General features: G+C 37.8%; 1 protein-coding gene across 7 annotated transcripts in view; it reads right to left on the bottom strand.

Annotated features, from left to right (window-relative positions):
* Positions 1-13260, bottom strand: part of FRY (FRY microtubule binding protein) — a 225272-nt gene that overhangs the window by 54660 nt on the left and 157352 nt on the right. For all 7 annotated transcript variants that reach the window (XM_054272258.1, XM_054272257.1, XM_054272262.1 and 4 more), the window contains 8 exons: positions 13061-13215; positions 9930-10029; positions 9457-9628; positions 7476-7732; positions 6954-7100; positions 3433-3601; positions 2587-2677; positions 218-300 (listed from right to left, as the gene is read on the bottom strand). In XM_054272258.1, coding sequence (XP_054128233.1) covers positions 218-300; positions 2587-2677; positions 3433-3601; positions 6954-7100; positions 7476-7732; positions 9457-9628; positions 9930-10029; positions 13061-13215 — 1174 coding nt within the window. The remainder of the gene's footprint in view (positions 1-217; positions 301-2586; positions 2678-3432; positions 3602-6953; positions 7101-7475; positions 7733-9456; positions 9629-9929; positions 10030-13060; positions 13216-13260) is intronic.

Below are 13260 nucleotides of genomic sequence, written 5' to 3'. Positions count from 1 at the left end.
GTGAAGTTCTCTGGCCTTCAGATGGGTTTGGCTGAACCCAGCTTAAATGAAGTAAATTAATTAAACGAGACATGAAGGGGAAATAAGGACACTCCCTGCATGATAGTGCTACATTACTGTTTGTACTGAACTTAAACAGAGAGGCTCTGTTGGTCATTAGAATGTTCTCCTCTCCAACGAAAACACCAGAAATTTCATCAAATTGAATATTACTTACTTTTGTCATCATCATAAGATCCTCCAGAGCTATTACTGTACCTCGATTCTAGTCGGGTATGTGCTCTGATGACATTACTGAACCTTCAAGTACAAGAAAAAAAATCTTCATTAAAAACAGTGACATGAAACATCCGGACTTCATCTTTACCAAAAAAAAAAGGCATTTCCTTAAGCATTCACTTTTACACAGGAGTAGACAGCAAATGAATGTAATGCTGATTCTTTCCACAAAACATTTTTGCAGCCAGTTTCTGAGAAGTCTAACAGTGTGCTCCTGTATCACGAGCCTTTAAAATTTAGCAAAAGGAAACTCTCATACTACAATTGTGTGATTTTTTTTTAGCATGGTGCTAAAAATGCCAAGGTTGTGGGCTCAATCCCCATGTGGACCATTCACTTCAGAGTTGGACTCCATGATCCTTGTGGGTCACTTCCAGCTCAGAATATTTTGTGATTCTGTGACTCACTGGAAAGTCCAAAGCCAAGCCTGCACAGGTACCAAGCAGGGAAAACTACAGCAGATCACCCTTCAAGAGGAGAATCCAGCAAATGCCAGAGCAGACCTAACAGAAAAGTTAAGGGATATGAGAGCCACAGCAAACTGCTCACAGCTGTCCTCAAATCTTAGATTCATGCTAAGCTGACTCATCCTAGTGATCTCCTTCGACTTCCTCCACCTTGTGTTCCCAGGGTAATCAGGCCTGAAGTGGAATGAGAGGAGCCATTCTGACAGCTCACACACTAGTGATGATCTAAAAGCATCACCACTCCAGCAGAAAACTAATTACAAATAACCATGGATCAAACAAGACAATATTGAAGATTTTCTAGACAAAATTCAATTCAATTTCTTACTAATGTTCACACACCTTAGTGCAGGGTATTTCACTATACATCAACATATTACATTGTTTCCAAAGCATGTATCTCATAAGCATGCAATAAATTCCTTGTGCAGTTGACAAAATGCATTGTCAGCCCTCCAATACGTTTTTCTATTTATGACCCTCATTATTTCATATGTCCTGGCATATGAAGTCCATATTAATGGACATTCTAAGATTGACACACTGGTTTTGGAGTGCAGATGCAACTTACAGCCAGCTTCAGTAACAAATGCCAGCAATGAGTTCAGGCAAATTATTTTCCATTTTCTTCTGAGGTGTCTTTCAACAGGATCCTGAATACCAGTATCAGGACATTGTAATTTTCCTTTCATTTTTATGATAAAGTCTCTGGCAGATCTGCATTCTAAAAACTTTTTTGAGTCACATTTAAAACTTACATAAGATCAGAAATCCTGACTTGAACTACTGTAAGAAACATTTGCTCAATTTGGCTGTAAATCAACTGAATAAAAATTTATCTTAAAGCTATGCAGCCATAAACATTCATGTAAGGAATAATAAAAAATTCAGAGGAGAAAATTGTTTTATTATCCTTTTAAGTACATTTCTATTGCAAATGTTAAAGAACAACACTTAGAGTCAAATCTGTTTTACTACCAATTTGAAACTCAGCATTGAGTGCCATTTTCTACTTACATTTAAATTAGCAGACATATCTACCTAACCTGACAAAATGCTACTCTAGTTTGTAATGGGAGAGAGTAAGTAATTAAAAAGTTTTGAAGTACAGAAAGGTTTACTCTCATAATTACCTCAGCACATCTAAGCCCTGAACCTTAGGGAAGGAGCATTGGACTACTGAAGTGATACTGGTGACTATCAGTGACTAATGAAATACTAATACATTAACTGACAAATGCTATTATAGATTGTCCAAAGTTCTCTTGCAAAACTAAGAGCTTTTCTATGAGAGAAACAATCTATATGTCTGTGGTCTAGGATCTGATGGCCTTTAGGCTTTGCATTTACTGATTTGTCAGTATGTACCTTATGTACCATAAGTAGCAGAAGTCTAAAATGAATATATAATTTATAAGCAAGTTATTTTCCACATTTGTCCTCTATAAAACATTTCACCTAGACAAAGGAGGTGTCCTTGAAATCAATGATATAAATCTGCAAACTAAATTTTACTCACTGTCCATGAAATCAAAACGATGTGATCAAATCTGACTTTTTATAAAGATTTTAGTAGGATAATTCCTAAAAAACCATGACCTCCTTAGCACAATTCATTGAATGTAGATTTAACAGTTCTTCCTTTACCATTAAACAAGAGTCAGGAACTAGACTAATGAGAATAGCTTAAAAAAAATAATTATGCATACTGCAATAATGCCACTTAGGCTCAATCTGAGCACCAGAGCTCCTCACAGAACAATGCAGAACTTTTTTCAGCATCTCATCCTCAGCCTAGGAAAACACATACATTTTGGAGGGAAAAACCCAAGCCACAAACCTTTCATCATTCTCTTTCACCACTCTGTTCTCCTCTGCATCAGGAAAACTATCTTGGCCAGCTACAACAGTGTTACTGCTGGAGGTGGTTCCTGTAAATGAGATGTGAATAAGAGCACCTGTTAGATGCAGCACACAGCACCTGCAAAGCAATAAAAGCCTATAACTCACAGGGGATTTAGCAGCTACAGTCCAAGTGATCATCTTGCAGGTACTTGCATACATGAATGAATGAACACTGTTACTCCTACAGACAGGACCTGCTTCTATGGCTAGATGGTGTTAAGTTCACATGCTCTGAGAAATAGATGAACAGAATGATGGCCTTCTACTCCTTATATTAAGCTCATGCTCAAGACATAGTCTATTATTTTTCAAGGATCAGGTAAAACATTTACAAGGTTAAATGTGGGGTTGGTTCTTAAGTGTATTTGACTACTGCAGCTTGTAAAAGGCCTTTCAAAACAGAACTGCCACACCCTTAAGGCTCTCAGTTTTCAGGAAACTGCTTGATACATCTGCTGTGCTCACTGCATCAATGGTGATTTCTTGTTCTCAGTAAAACAGCTACTAGAGAGTGGAGTTTTCTGAAAAGTGACAGAATTCTGAACAGCCTCAAGTATTAGTAAAATGCTATTAAAATAGTTAAGATAATTAAGCATGTGTTAACAAAGCATATACATCATTAGGAATGAAAAAGAACTGTAATTTAGACATGCAGCAAGGCCCTGATACTTGTACTTTGTGTACACAGGTCTGAAGGGATGCAAAAGTAGGAGATTGTTTTTTGCAAAGAGATGAAGACTCAAAAGAGGGAGAGCATAAAGGAAACACATTCAGGTCATACCAGAAGCTGCAGCTGAGGCTTTGTTACTGGCAGCAAAACGGTAAAATGGAGGATTATCACAATGTTGGACGATGGGGTTCACTGGGTCGGTTTGCTGCAGCTCAAAAAGGAGTTCTTCCATTGTCTGAATAGTGTTATTGCGACACAGATATATTGCAACCTTCTTTATCTGTTGAACAAAGTAGCAGCTGTTAAACTCTGACCAAAGTGAATTTCCAAAGGAATCAATGAGTGTTACACTGCCACTAAAATTATCTCGAATGCAAGTGTTGTTCCTGGACCGATACCACAACCACATACAGTTCATACAGAAATAAAACTTCTCACTTTGACATCAAGATCATTCCCCCAGCAGACTGACTCTATGATTTAATTACTTCAAAGTTTTTGCTTACCATTCACAATGAATTGTTTATGTATATAACTATGTAACATGCACATCTACAAAACTGTGGCTGTGGCCACAAAGAGTAAGCCAGGCTTTGAATTGCTACTCACATCTGTAAGCAAAGTAATAGCTAATGGAAGTAAGGCAGAGCAATTATGTATACAAACTTCATGTATCCTGATTTGAAAAAATCTGAGAGTATCGTTTATAGACACTCTGGAAATTTCTACAAATCTTTTAATGAGATCTCAAACCTGCACTGCAGCAATGAGGACTCTTGAGATACTGAGACCAAATTCAGCTGTATTCTGGAGGGAAAAAACCCTGATCACTATTAAAGACAGAGACTCCCTCCAGCTCAAAACCACTTGATTCATAAACTGGTGGAGCTGGGAGACCATATGGGGAATATCTCTCTGTGCTTGCCTGCTTTTTTAAAGATGTCCCTAAACAAGTTCATATAGGGGAGCTAATATATTAGACTGAACAGCCTTTTGACCTTGCCAAGTATTGCTGCTCTTATACTCTTAAATACTTCCATTAAAATAACTTCCTTACTTGCTTCTCTTTCCTTTCATTTTTCTTTTCCTTAGAGAAAATGCACATATGCAAAGTCTCTTTTACTCTACTGTGCTAAAAATTTCCCAGGGACTTTCCAGAGACAAATCCATCTCCTTCCTGAGGCTCATTTCTGGTTGGGCTCACAGTGCCATTTTCAGTTTCTCTCACCACTGCAGGGGTCAGATTCCCAACACGAGTTTTTGCTGAAGAGGTTTCTGAACTGTAAATACTCTAAGAAATCTTTCACTACATAAAGTGAAAGAATGGACAGCTCAGCAATGTGTACTGGGGCACTGGGAAAAAATGCTTAAAGGAAACATAAGAGACAAAGCAATTAATTTAGATGATAAAAAAAATTTTAAAAATGTGAGTCAGGCATGCTTTTGGCTTGGACCCACACAGGGAGAACAGATGGCCAAGGCACAAAGCAGCTAGTGACTGCCTCGAGGCACAGGGGGCTCCTAAAGGAGATGGGTAAACTGGCAATTTTGTAGCTCTGTGCTCTTTTAAGCCCAGGTGACCTGGAACACTGCTGATAAACTGTCCAAATGATCTTTATTTGCTAACGTGTATCTGTTATCTGCATAATAATGGAAGACACATGTTTATGGTATCAGCAGTCTTGTGTAGTTAGCAGAGTTAGGTAGGATTTCTTATCTCTAAACTCCAGGGCATTAGCAAAACACTGAGCAGATGCATGTGATAAGAGCAGTGTATTTCCCTACTCCAGACAAAGCTATCAGCAAAGGAGTGACTCATAAGCACAGTCAGGCTTCCTACAGAAGCTAAAAACTTTTTCAGATTTTACAAAATCTGAGAATCAGACTTTTAACTCAACATTACAGAACACAGACTAACTGGGTGGTAAAACACAGGGGAGCCTTGTCAGCTGCTGCTGCCACCAGCCACGAGAAGCTGAGTGGGAGACCAGAAAAGTGCCACAGGCAAAATAGGAGATGCTGAGCAGATGAAGCTGGAGATGTCAGAACAGACTGCTCTCTTTGTGAAGTAGGAGGACTGTACTGTCCTGGAGGAGGACAGGACTGAGAAAGCCAAGGCTTTGAGGCAAAAAAAAAAAAAAAGAATTTAATAAAGAAGTGCACTGAATGGAGGGGGTTTGAGGAAAAGCTGCTCAGAGCTGTGGCATGGCAACAGTTATGGAAAAAGGAGGTGCTGAAAGCTTTGGCTTGGCAAGTATCTGGATGGGGGATAAGGTCTGTGAGAGGCTCCTGGGCAAGAGGTGAGAGGGTTATCAGGTTATCAGGCTTTTCCAGTCAGGCTACATTTGGAGTCAGCACAGGACTACTACTCCTTCCTCTCAGAAAACTGCCCCTGTTCCTTTCGTAAGCTGTCAGAAATGAGGGCAAAACAGCCCCCAATTTCTGTCTTATCTCTAGCAGGTGATTTCCATTTGCTCTCTGCCAACATAGATGGAGACCACCTTAGTCCCAAATCTGTCACAGACTGTAGGATGAGGCAGGTTGGAAAGAAGCTGGGAAGTCCCTCATCTAACCTCCTGCTGAAAGCATGGTCAACACTGAATGGAAAGCCTCTGTAACAATTGAGGGAAAGATCTCATTTCAGATGAACCCCTTTGTTTTCCTCCATATAAACATTGAGCTTTTTCTTACACCAATTCCACTTTCAAATTTTTCTACTTTTGACTAGCTAGGCATATATGTACATTGATTTGAGAATATAGAGCAGTAAACCCTACAAATGAAAGGAAACAAATGTGATGCCTATGATACAACAACAACATTCTGAGGATTTTTCCAGGCTTCTTTGTTTTCTTTATTCTAGTATGCATAGCAGTCACTATATACACTTTGGGCAAACTGTTATTTCAGTATCTGTAAATGAAGTGTGTTTATGAGGCTTTTTAAATAAATTTCAGTTTTATTTCAGGGAAATAAATGGAAAGAGGCTAACTATTAAAAAGCCATATTGTAATTTGGCTGGAAAATTCACTAAATTTAGATTCTGTTTCACTCAGCAACTGAGCAATAAGGAACATGGGAATGGAAATAGCCTGTTTTTCTCAGACAGCCCTGATTTTATTTTAACCTGAATAATAACAATATCCAGCACAGTTTGAGTTGCACATTGCAGCAACTGTTAGATAATCTATGACAGTCATGCAGAGGCAGAAGCTGATATCTTAAGCTTAGAAAGGTTAACTATCTTCTGTCTCTTGAAATGTCCCACAGAAAGCTCTAGTCTGCTAAAGAAAAGGATGTACCATTTTCTGGCAATGTAAGGCCAGTCTCTGTTACTGTCCCCATTCACAGACATGCAAGGTTTCTCTTTGCTTGAGAGAAACCCACCTCTCACTTGCAATGGGGTGTGCTCTGCTGCTGCAGGCCGAGAATTCGAACTACTCCATTTCTTTTTTTTAAATTTCAGTTTCCTGGCACTTTTATCCCTGCTATTTAATTTTGTACAGTGTGTTGGGGAGAATGTTGGCATTTCTTGGTTTTGATACTGAAATTAATTTTCTGCAGGTAATAGCCATTTCCTTCACTACAACCTGTGTAATTAGCAGTAAATAAAATAAAGTGCAAAGACTTACATAGGGTAAAAGGATGGTATCACTGCTAACACCACACAAACTAATGAGGAACTGCAGAGTTATTCTAAGGTTGTTACTCCATTTTTCATTGTTGGCCAAAGCATTCCAGACATTTTCCATCTCTGGTCCAGGAATTTCATCTCCATACTGCAAAGAATCATAGGCATACATTCCTTGAAATATGCAGACTTCCAAACCAAAGCATGTTATTTTAGAACATTTTCTCACACAAAAAAAACCCCAGTGAAATGCTGTAAAAAGTTACAAAACAGTATTTTAAATAGCTACCTGACAGATTTCAGAGCATTAAGTATATTTAAAACTATTTAGGTTCTGATCCACAGAAGGACTTAAATCATAAGAGAACATAAATTCTTGAGGACTGTAAATTTAGAAAGTATTCCTAAAATTAAGCGGGTTTTATTTGATTGGTACAGACTGTTCCAGTGTAAAATTTCTGGTACTGGAGGGAAGAAACAAAAGTTTTACAGGTTAGTTTCTTTGTTTGATTTGTTTTTTTACCTTGGCTGTCATGTACATGAGATTATTAAGAACCAGGGAGGTGGCCTCAGGCGAGCCCCAGCCATTGCCTTTTAGTCCACTTGTGACCGCTATTTCCCCCTCCTTGTCCTTCAGTTCATCTTCTGGAGTGGTAGGGCTCGAGCCAGGGAGGAGCAGTCTGTTGTCTACCAGTTCAATATTATGAAGCCATGGTAGCAGATAGGTAAGCATGATCTGTCTTCCATTTGGATGTGTTGTTGGAAATCGCTGGCTTACCTCTAAAACAGTAAGAGTTGAAAAGGACAGCATATTAATTTATGATCTAAACCCTAAATACACTGTTTAAATCACATTTCTGACATTTGTTAAACTATCTGATAGTTTTTACTTTGCACACTGCAAGCACAAAAACCATGTTCTTGAATTTCCTGAAGAGAAACATGGAATTACTTTCATAATAGCAAGCAATTGGTCATATCTTCTGTCTAAAATAACTAACTCAGTCTGGGCTTAGAAACAGAAAGTCAACCCTTGTTACTGTGCCATGGTGTATATTAAGTAAGGTGGATGTCAGTAAAGAGGAAAAAGGATCATTCAGTTACTGGTGGTTACTCTAGAATTCCAAGAGCTTCTGGAGAATATACAGAACTGTTCTGCAGATTACAAATGCCTCACTGGCCTTCAGGTTTCTAAGCTATACTTTAAATACTAAGGCACTTATTATACTGAGTTTACAAAAAAAAAAAATCTTGCATATATTGGGATCCTAATTCCTGTGGGAATGTCTATGAAATTCACAGCTGGCTGTCAGTTCAGGAATGCTTGCATACAGCACTTTATATAGTTTACAAAAAAAATCCCTGGCACTGTAAGGCAAAGGGATTATGAAAATCTGGGATAAGAAATACAGTTTCCTGCCAAAGTGAACCACATTATCTCTCTGTACCAGAACTCTTCTGTAAAATCAGTACAGCAAACATTTCCTTTTTTAACTCACTCCCTGGTTTTTAAAAATTGTGAAGACACACACTGTTCTCTCCTCCTCATGATTCTAGATGTATAGAAAGGATGTCTCACTTGGACTGTAATATCTGGTACATCTGAGATTTTTTAAAATGACACAGTCATTACAGCAACATGAGTAACAGAGATAATGAACAGCATTTGCTTAATGACAAATGAGCCATCAGAATTTCCCTACACCAGTTATTTATAACTCATGGTATCTTGGGCACTGAGAAATGTAAGGGTGATGTATTGTTCCTTTACCCTCCCTCCAGCCCCTACAGACTGAGTAAAAACAACATAAAGGGATTTTAAGAGCCAGTAAAAATTCCCACGATTACAGACATTGGCATTCTGCTATTTAAAAACTAGAGCAACACATAAGATTTATTAAACCAGATAGATATGTCTCAAAACATCATTGTTCCCAGGAATGGCCTCAATTCTGATTGGTGCTCCTGCATTAACATTTTTTTCAGTAATTTTGAAAAAAAATATATTTCTGGTAAAATTAAAAAAAAGTGCTGAGACATGCAGATGTGGCAAATAACAAAAGGTAGAGATCACTCAGAGTAATTTGAGTCATTGGTAGAACTGGACACAGGCAATCAATTTGCTCAAAGTTAAAGTCATGTTTATATAAAATGAAGAAATACATCCTCACAATGATGATCTTTGTAAATCCATGTGTAAGAAGAATCACATGAGAACCCATCATAGTAGAGTTTGCCAATGTCATTTTAACTCACTCAGGACACCTGTAAATTCAAAGTTACCCCAAGGTCACATAAGTGGCACAGAGTCCCCAAAGATGGTTTCCGTACTTTGTGTGAATACCTCTAGGAAATATATATTGGATTCCTAAATCTGATTTGACCTGAACCAGAATAAAAACAGGTCAAGCTAAATTTATAAACAGAACTGTGGTTCAAAATGGTAGCAGTCTAACATTTGTAAAAAATGTAAAGGAGATAATAAGTCAAATAAATACAGGTACCTGAAAAAAGTGGAAGGGTAAGTTCAGGATACATCCTTGCTAGTTCATATGAAAGAAGGGCAAGTGAGACACTATAAAGAGGTGGCAATGGACCATGTGTCCCATACAAGATACTGCCTGGTCTTTGCTCAGCTACCTTTTTTGAATAAACAAAAAGCTTTGATTCAAGGATCTATAAAAGACAAAAGAAAAAAAAGAAGGAATATGATAATAAAAATTTATTAAATCAGGAAATATCAGCATTTGAAGTTTAGCTATCAGAGAAAGCTCTATATGTTTCAGAGTATATGCTCCAAATATGAAAGACACGATAACATTCATTTTTACATAAATATTCTTGTAAGTTTTTATAGCCAGGACAAAACTGATTGTTTCTTTTCAGAACAAAACTAATGTACAAATAACAGTACTTCATAAGAAGTTCACCAAAAAAGTCTCCAAGGGCAGGAGGAAAAAAATTAGCTGATACATGCCTGCATAAGTTGCATGGAAATTTCATAAATCTCTCTGTTGGTGTCAGATGCCTTGAACAGCACCAAATTTAAAAGCGTCACGATATCAAAAGGATAGTTCCTAGAAGAATAAACAGAACATTTTTGTGAGGAATGCAGATTATATTCACTCTGATTTACTCGGTAATATGGTCTAAAGAGAATGTAATCTTTCTTTTTTCTCCTCGACCATCAGAATATGGGAAAGGGAGCTCTTATGAATACACACTGCATGATCAAAGGACCATCTGGTGAATGGGAAGAAAGAAAGGATTATTTATAATTACCTTGGACCAATGCTTAGGAATGCACTGAGTTACTCACAATGAGAAATGGAATACCTGTGTCTATGACTGTCGATTCATTTTAATTTATAGCATAAACTCTTTACAGGACAGCCTGACACCCATGAAAGAAAATGGGGAGTATGAAAATTTCCAGGGATAAAGAATTTCTTAAGCCAAGATGCAATTAAAATAGTCCCTTTGGACAAAGGACACTATCTCTGATATGAACATTCTAAGGCATTAGAAAATTCTATGAAAATTTTTTGCTTTCAAAGAGTAAACACTAAGAAATGCTTCATAAAGTCTGCTATCTATAAAGTCAACGTCAATTTTAAGGTTAAACATATCAAAGTGTTAACTTAATGAGAACGTTGTTAGAGGAGTAAATCCCACATCACAATATTTGGATTTGCACTAAATAGGTTTCTGTTTTCTCCTGATGATTTGTAAATGCATTGATTGAATTGTGAACCATCAATTTATCACCCTAGATGTCAGTTACAGTGCTCCTGGATGGGCTGCAGGAAGCCCATTTGGACTTTTTAATATGGCAGATAAATGTGTGGCATGGGACATTCTTGGCCATTCCATATACTGACTGCAAGTCAAGCTCTGTAACTGGCTCTCTGCTCTTCCACTGCTTAAAAAACAAATACAAAAAGAAAATAAATGAAGGGAAGTGACTTTGTAGAAAGTTGGCTGGACACCATCAATTGCTGCTCATTTTAAAGGCAGTTTAAGCAGTGGTTTCCTGATACATTTTGATAGATGATAGAGGAAAAACTATTAACAGCTTTCAAATATTAATAAAAATTCCCAGCTTGTTAGAAAGAGGACTTTCTGTTGGATTTTGGTGCTGTTTAGATGGTCTGGGAAAAGCCCAAAGATGGCCTTGGGCCCCCGGGTTCGAAAGGACGAGAGGAAGCTTCAGATTTGTTCTCGGTCTCGGTGTTTATTAATTGCTTATCTAAAAGATTTTCTCTTGGCCTGACAGAGTTCTGCTCAGCAGTCAGCCATGGGCACACACTGAGAGCCCCTGGGGCGGTCGTCTATCTTTATACCCGGAGTTACGTATACAATATTTATCATTTTTCTCCAATACCCTCTACCCATATTAACCAGTGTTCCCCTAGTAAGGTCCAATCCCGGAGTGCCAACTCCACCACAGAAGATGGAGGCCTAGAGGAAGAAGAAGAAGGAGAAGGGCACGCCCCAATACCTCCATCTTGCCTCTCTAGACCCCCCTGTACAGGGATCTTAAACCCTGTATCTCACACTCCAATTAACTTATCCCTTCACCATTCACCCCAGTGAAATCCTCCCGTCCTCATACTGATGTCATCTCCCACGTGGGATCAAAGTCCAGCCACCAGACATTTCTGGCAACATTCCAGGACTCCCGAGCCCCCCAGGGGCGGTCTGGTTCACCCTGCGCCCCTGTTCTGAGAGACTGAGATCCCACATCTCCCCCTTCTGTTTGCACCAAAAAGATCTTTTTCGCCATCCGATTCATTGCATGTTTTAAACATGCAAATATGCATGGGACAACAAGTATGAGGACTAGGAGAACTATTAAAACATAAAACCCTATTTTTAAGATTCCTCTCCAAATGGGAGAGATGTCAAAGAATTCTGCCAGTTGATCGATCCATGATCCTGTGATCTCGCCAAGCTTATTTATGCTGTCCTTTATATTTTTGATATTTTCATGAATTGACTTTGAATGATCTGAGAGATTCATGCAGCACATCCCCTCGAACTCTTCACACCCATGTCCATGAGCAAGCAATAGATAATCGATTTGATTTTGATCCCACAACTTTCCATTCAAAATAAATCACAAAGATCATACTCTCAATTTTTACTGTAAGAATGGAAAAGAATAATTTTTAGGTCACAGTGGCACAGGTAACACAATTTGAGGAAAAATGACTGACTGAAACGGCAATGTTTCTGTGTTCATTAAAATAAAAACCCTGTTAACATCATTGAATTTGCAAACACCAAATTCCATTCATATTTCTAAAAGCCTCCATGTAATGCAGCCTCTAGTCTAGTTGTTCCTGCAAGAACAAAACAGTTTTGCAGGAAAACAATGAAATTTGTGACTTATTTTGATTTTCCAAACCCCAATTATTTCTCTACTGAGTATTTCTCTATGCTGATCAGACATCTTGCCAAATTATGTTTTTGAAGAGTAAATTTTCACATTTATTTTAATAAAATGCAACTTGTTGAATTATCTAATTTCTCTATAAATTTTGTCTTTGAAAATGAAAAAAAGGGATAGAGTTTTATGAAGGCCTGACACAAAAGCAATATTTGTACTAATTTCCTCATGTAGCTTTGTGCTTGCTCAGCATTAGCAGTAATGATGATACCAGTTGACAGGAAAGGAACTAAATAAATCAAATGAAAGCCAGTTTAGAAAAAGAACATGACTTTCAAGATAATGACAAGTCAAAATAATGACTTTCAAGCTATTGACATTGAAAACATTTTTCCTTTTATAAATTAAATTAAAAACCATGCCAAATCTCTTGAAAACAGATTTATGACCTACATTTAAATAAAACTGTTGTAGTTTTGTTTGTATCTTTCTGAGCAAAATAGCATCAAAATTCCCCAGATTTCAAATGCACCTATAGTAAGAACATCTTCTACCAAGCACATCACTTTGTTTTTGGAATCATGAAAATCAAGCAATACAGTCCCAAAAACTGTTTGAGAATATATGTGTGTAACCAACAGCTCCTAACAACACAGCGAGCAGAACCTCCAGTTTTCTTTACATTTGAAAGTGTAGATTAATAAATCAATTAATACCTGCTTCCACACACAGTTGCAATGGCTTTGAAACACCCAGAGGCAAGCTGGTATGATCCTGTGTAACATCGATCTATTGCCCAGTTGAAGAGATTGATTTGATCAGGATTCAGCTCTAGCAACAAGACTACAACTTCACAGCCAAGCTGGTGAACCTAAACAAATGTCAAAACATGATAGATACATTCATTCTCTAAAAT

The sequence above is a fragment of the Melozone crissalis genome, unplaced genomic scaffold, assembly GCF_028551555.1.
Source record: "Melozone crissalis strain CALT ecotype California unplaced genomic scaffold, PUWL_Pcris_2 ptg000013l_1, whole genome shotgun sequence".
Classification (NCBI taxonomy): domain Eukaryota; kingdom Metazoa; phylum Chordata; class Aves; order Passeriformes; family Passerellidae; genus Melozone; species Melozone crissalis.
This window is presented reverse-complemented; position numbering and strand designations above follow the sequence as displayed.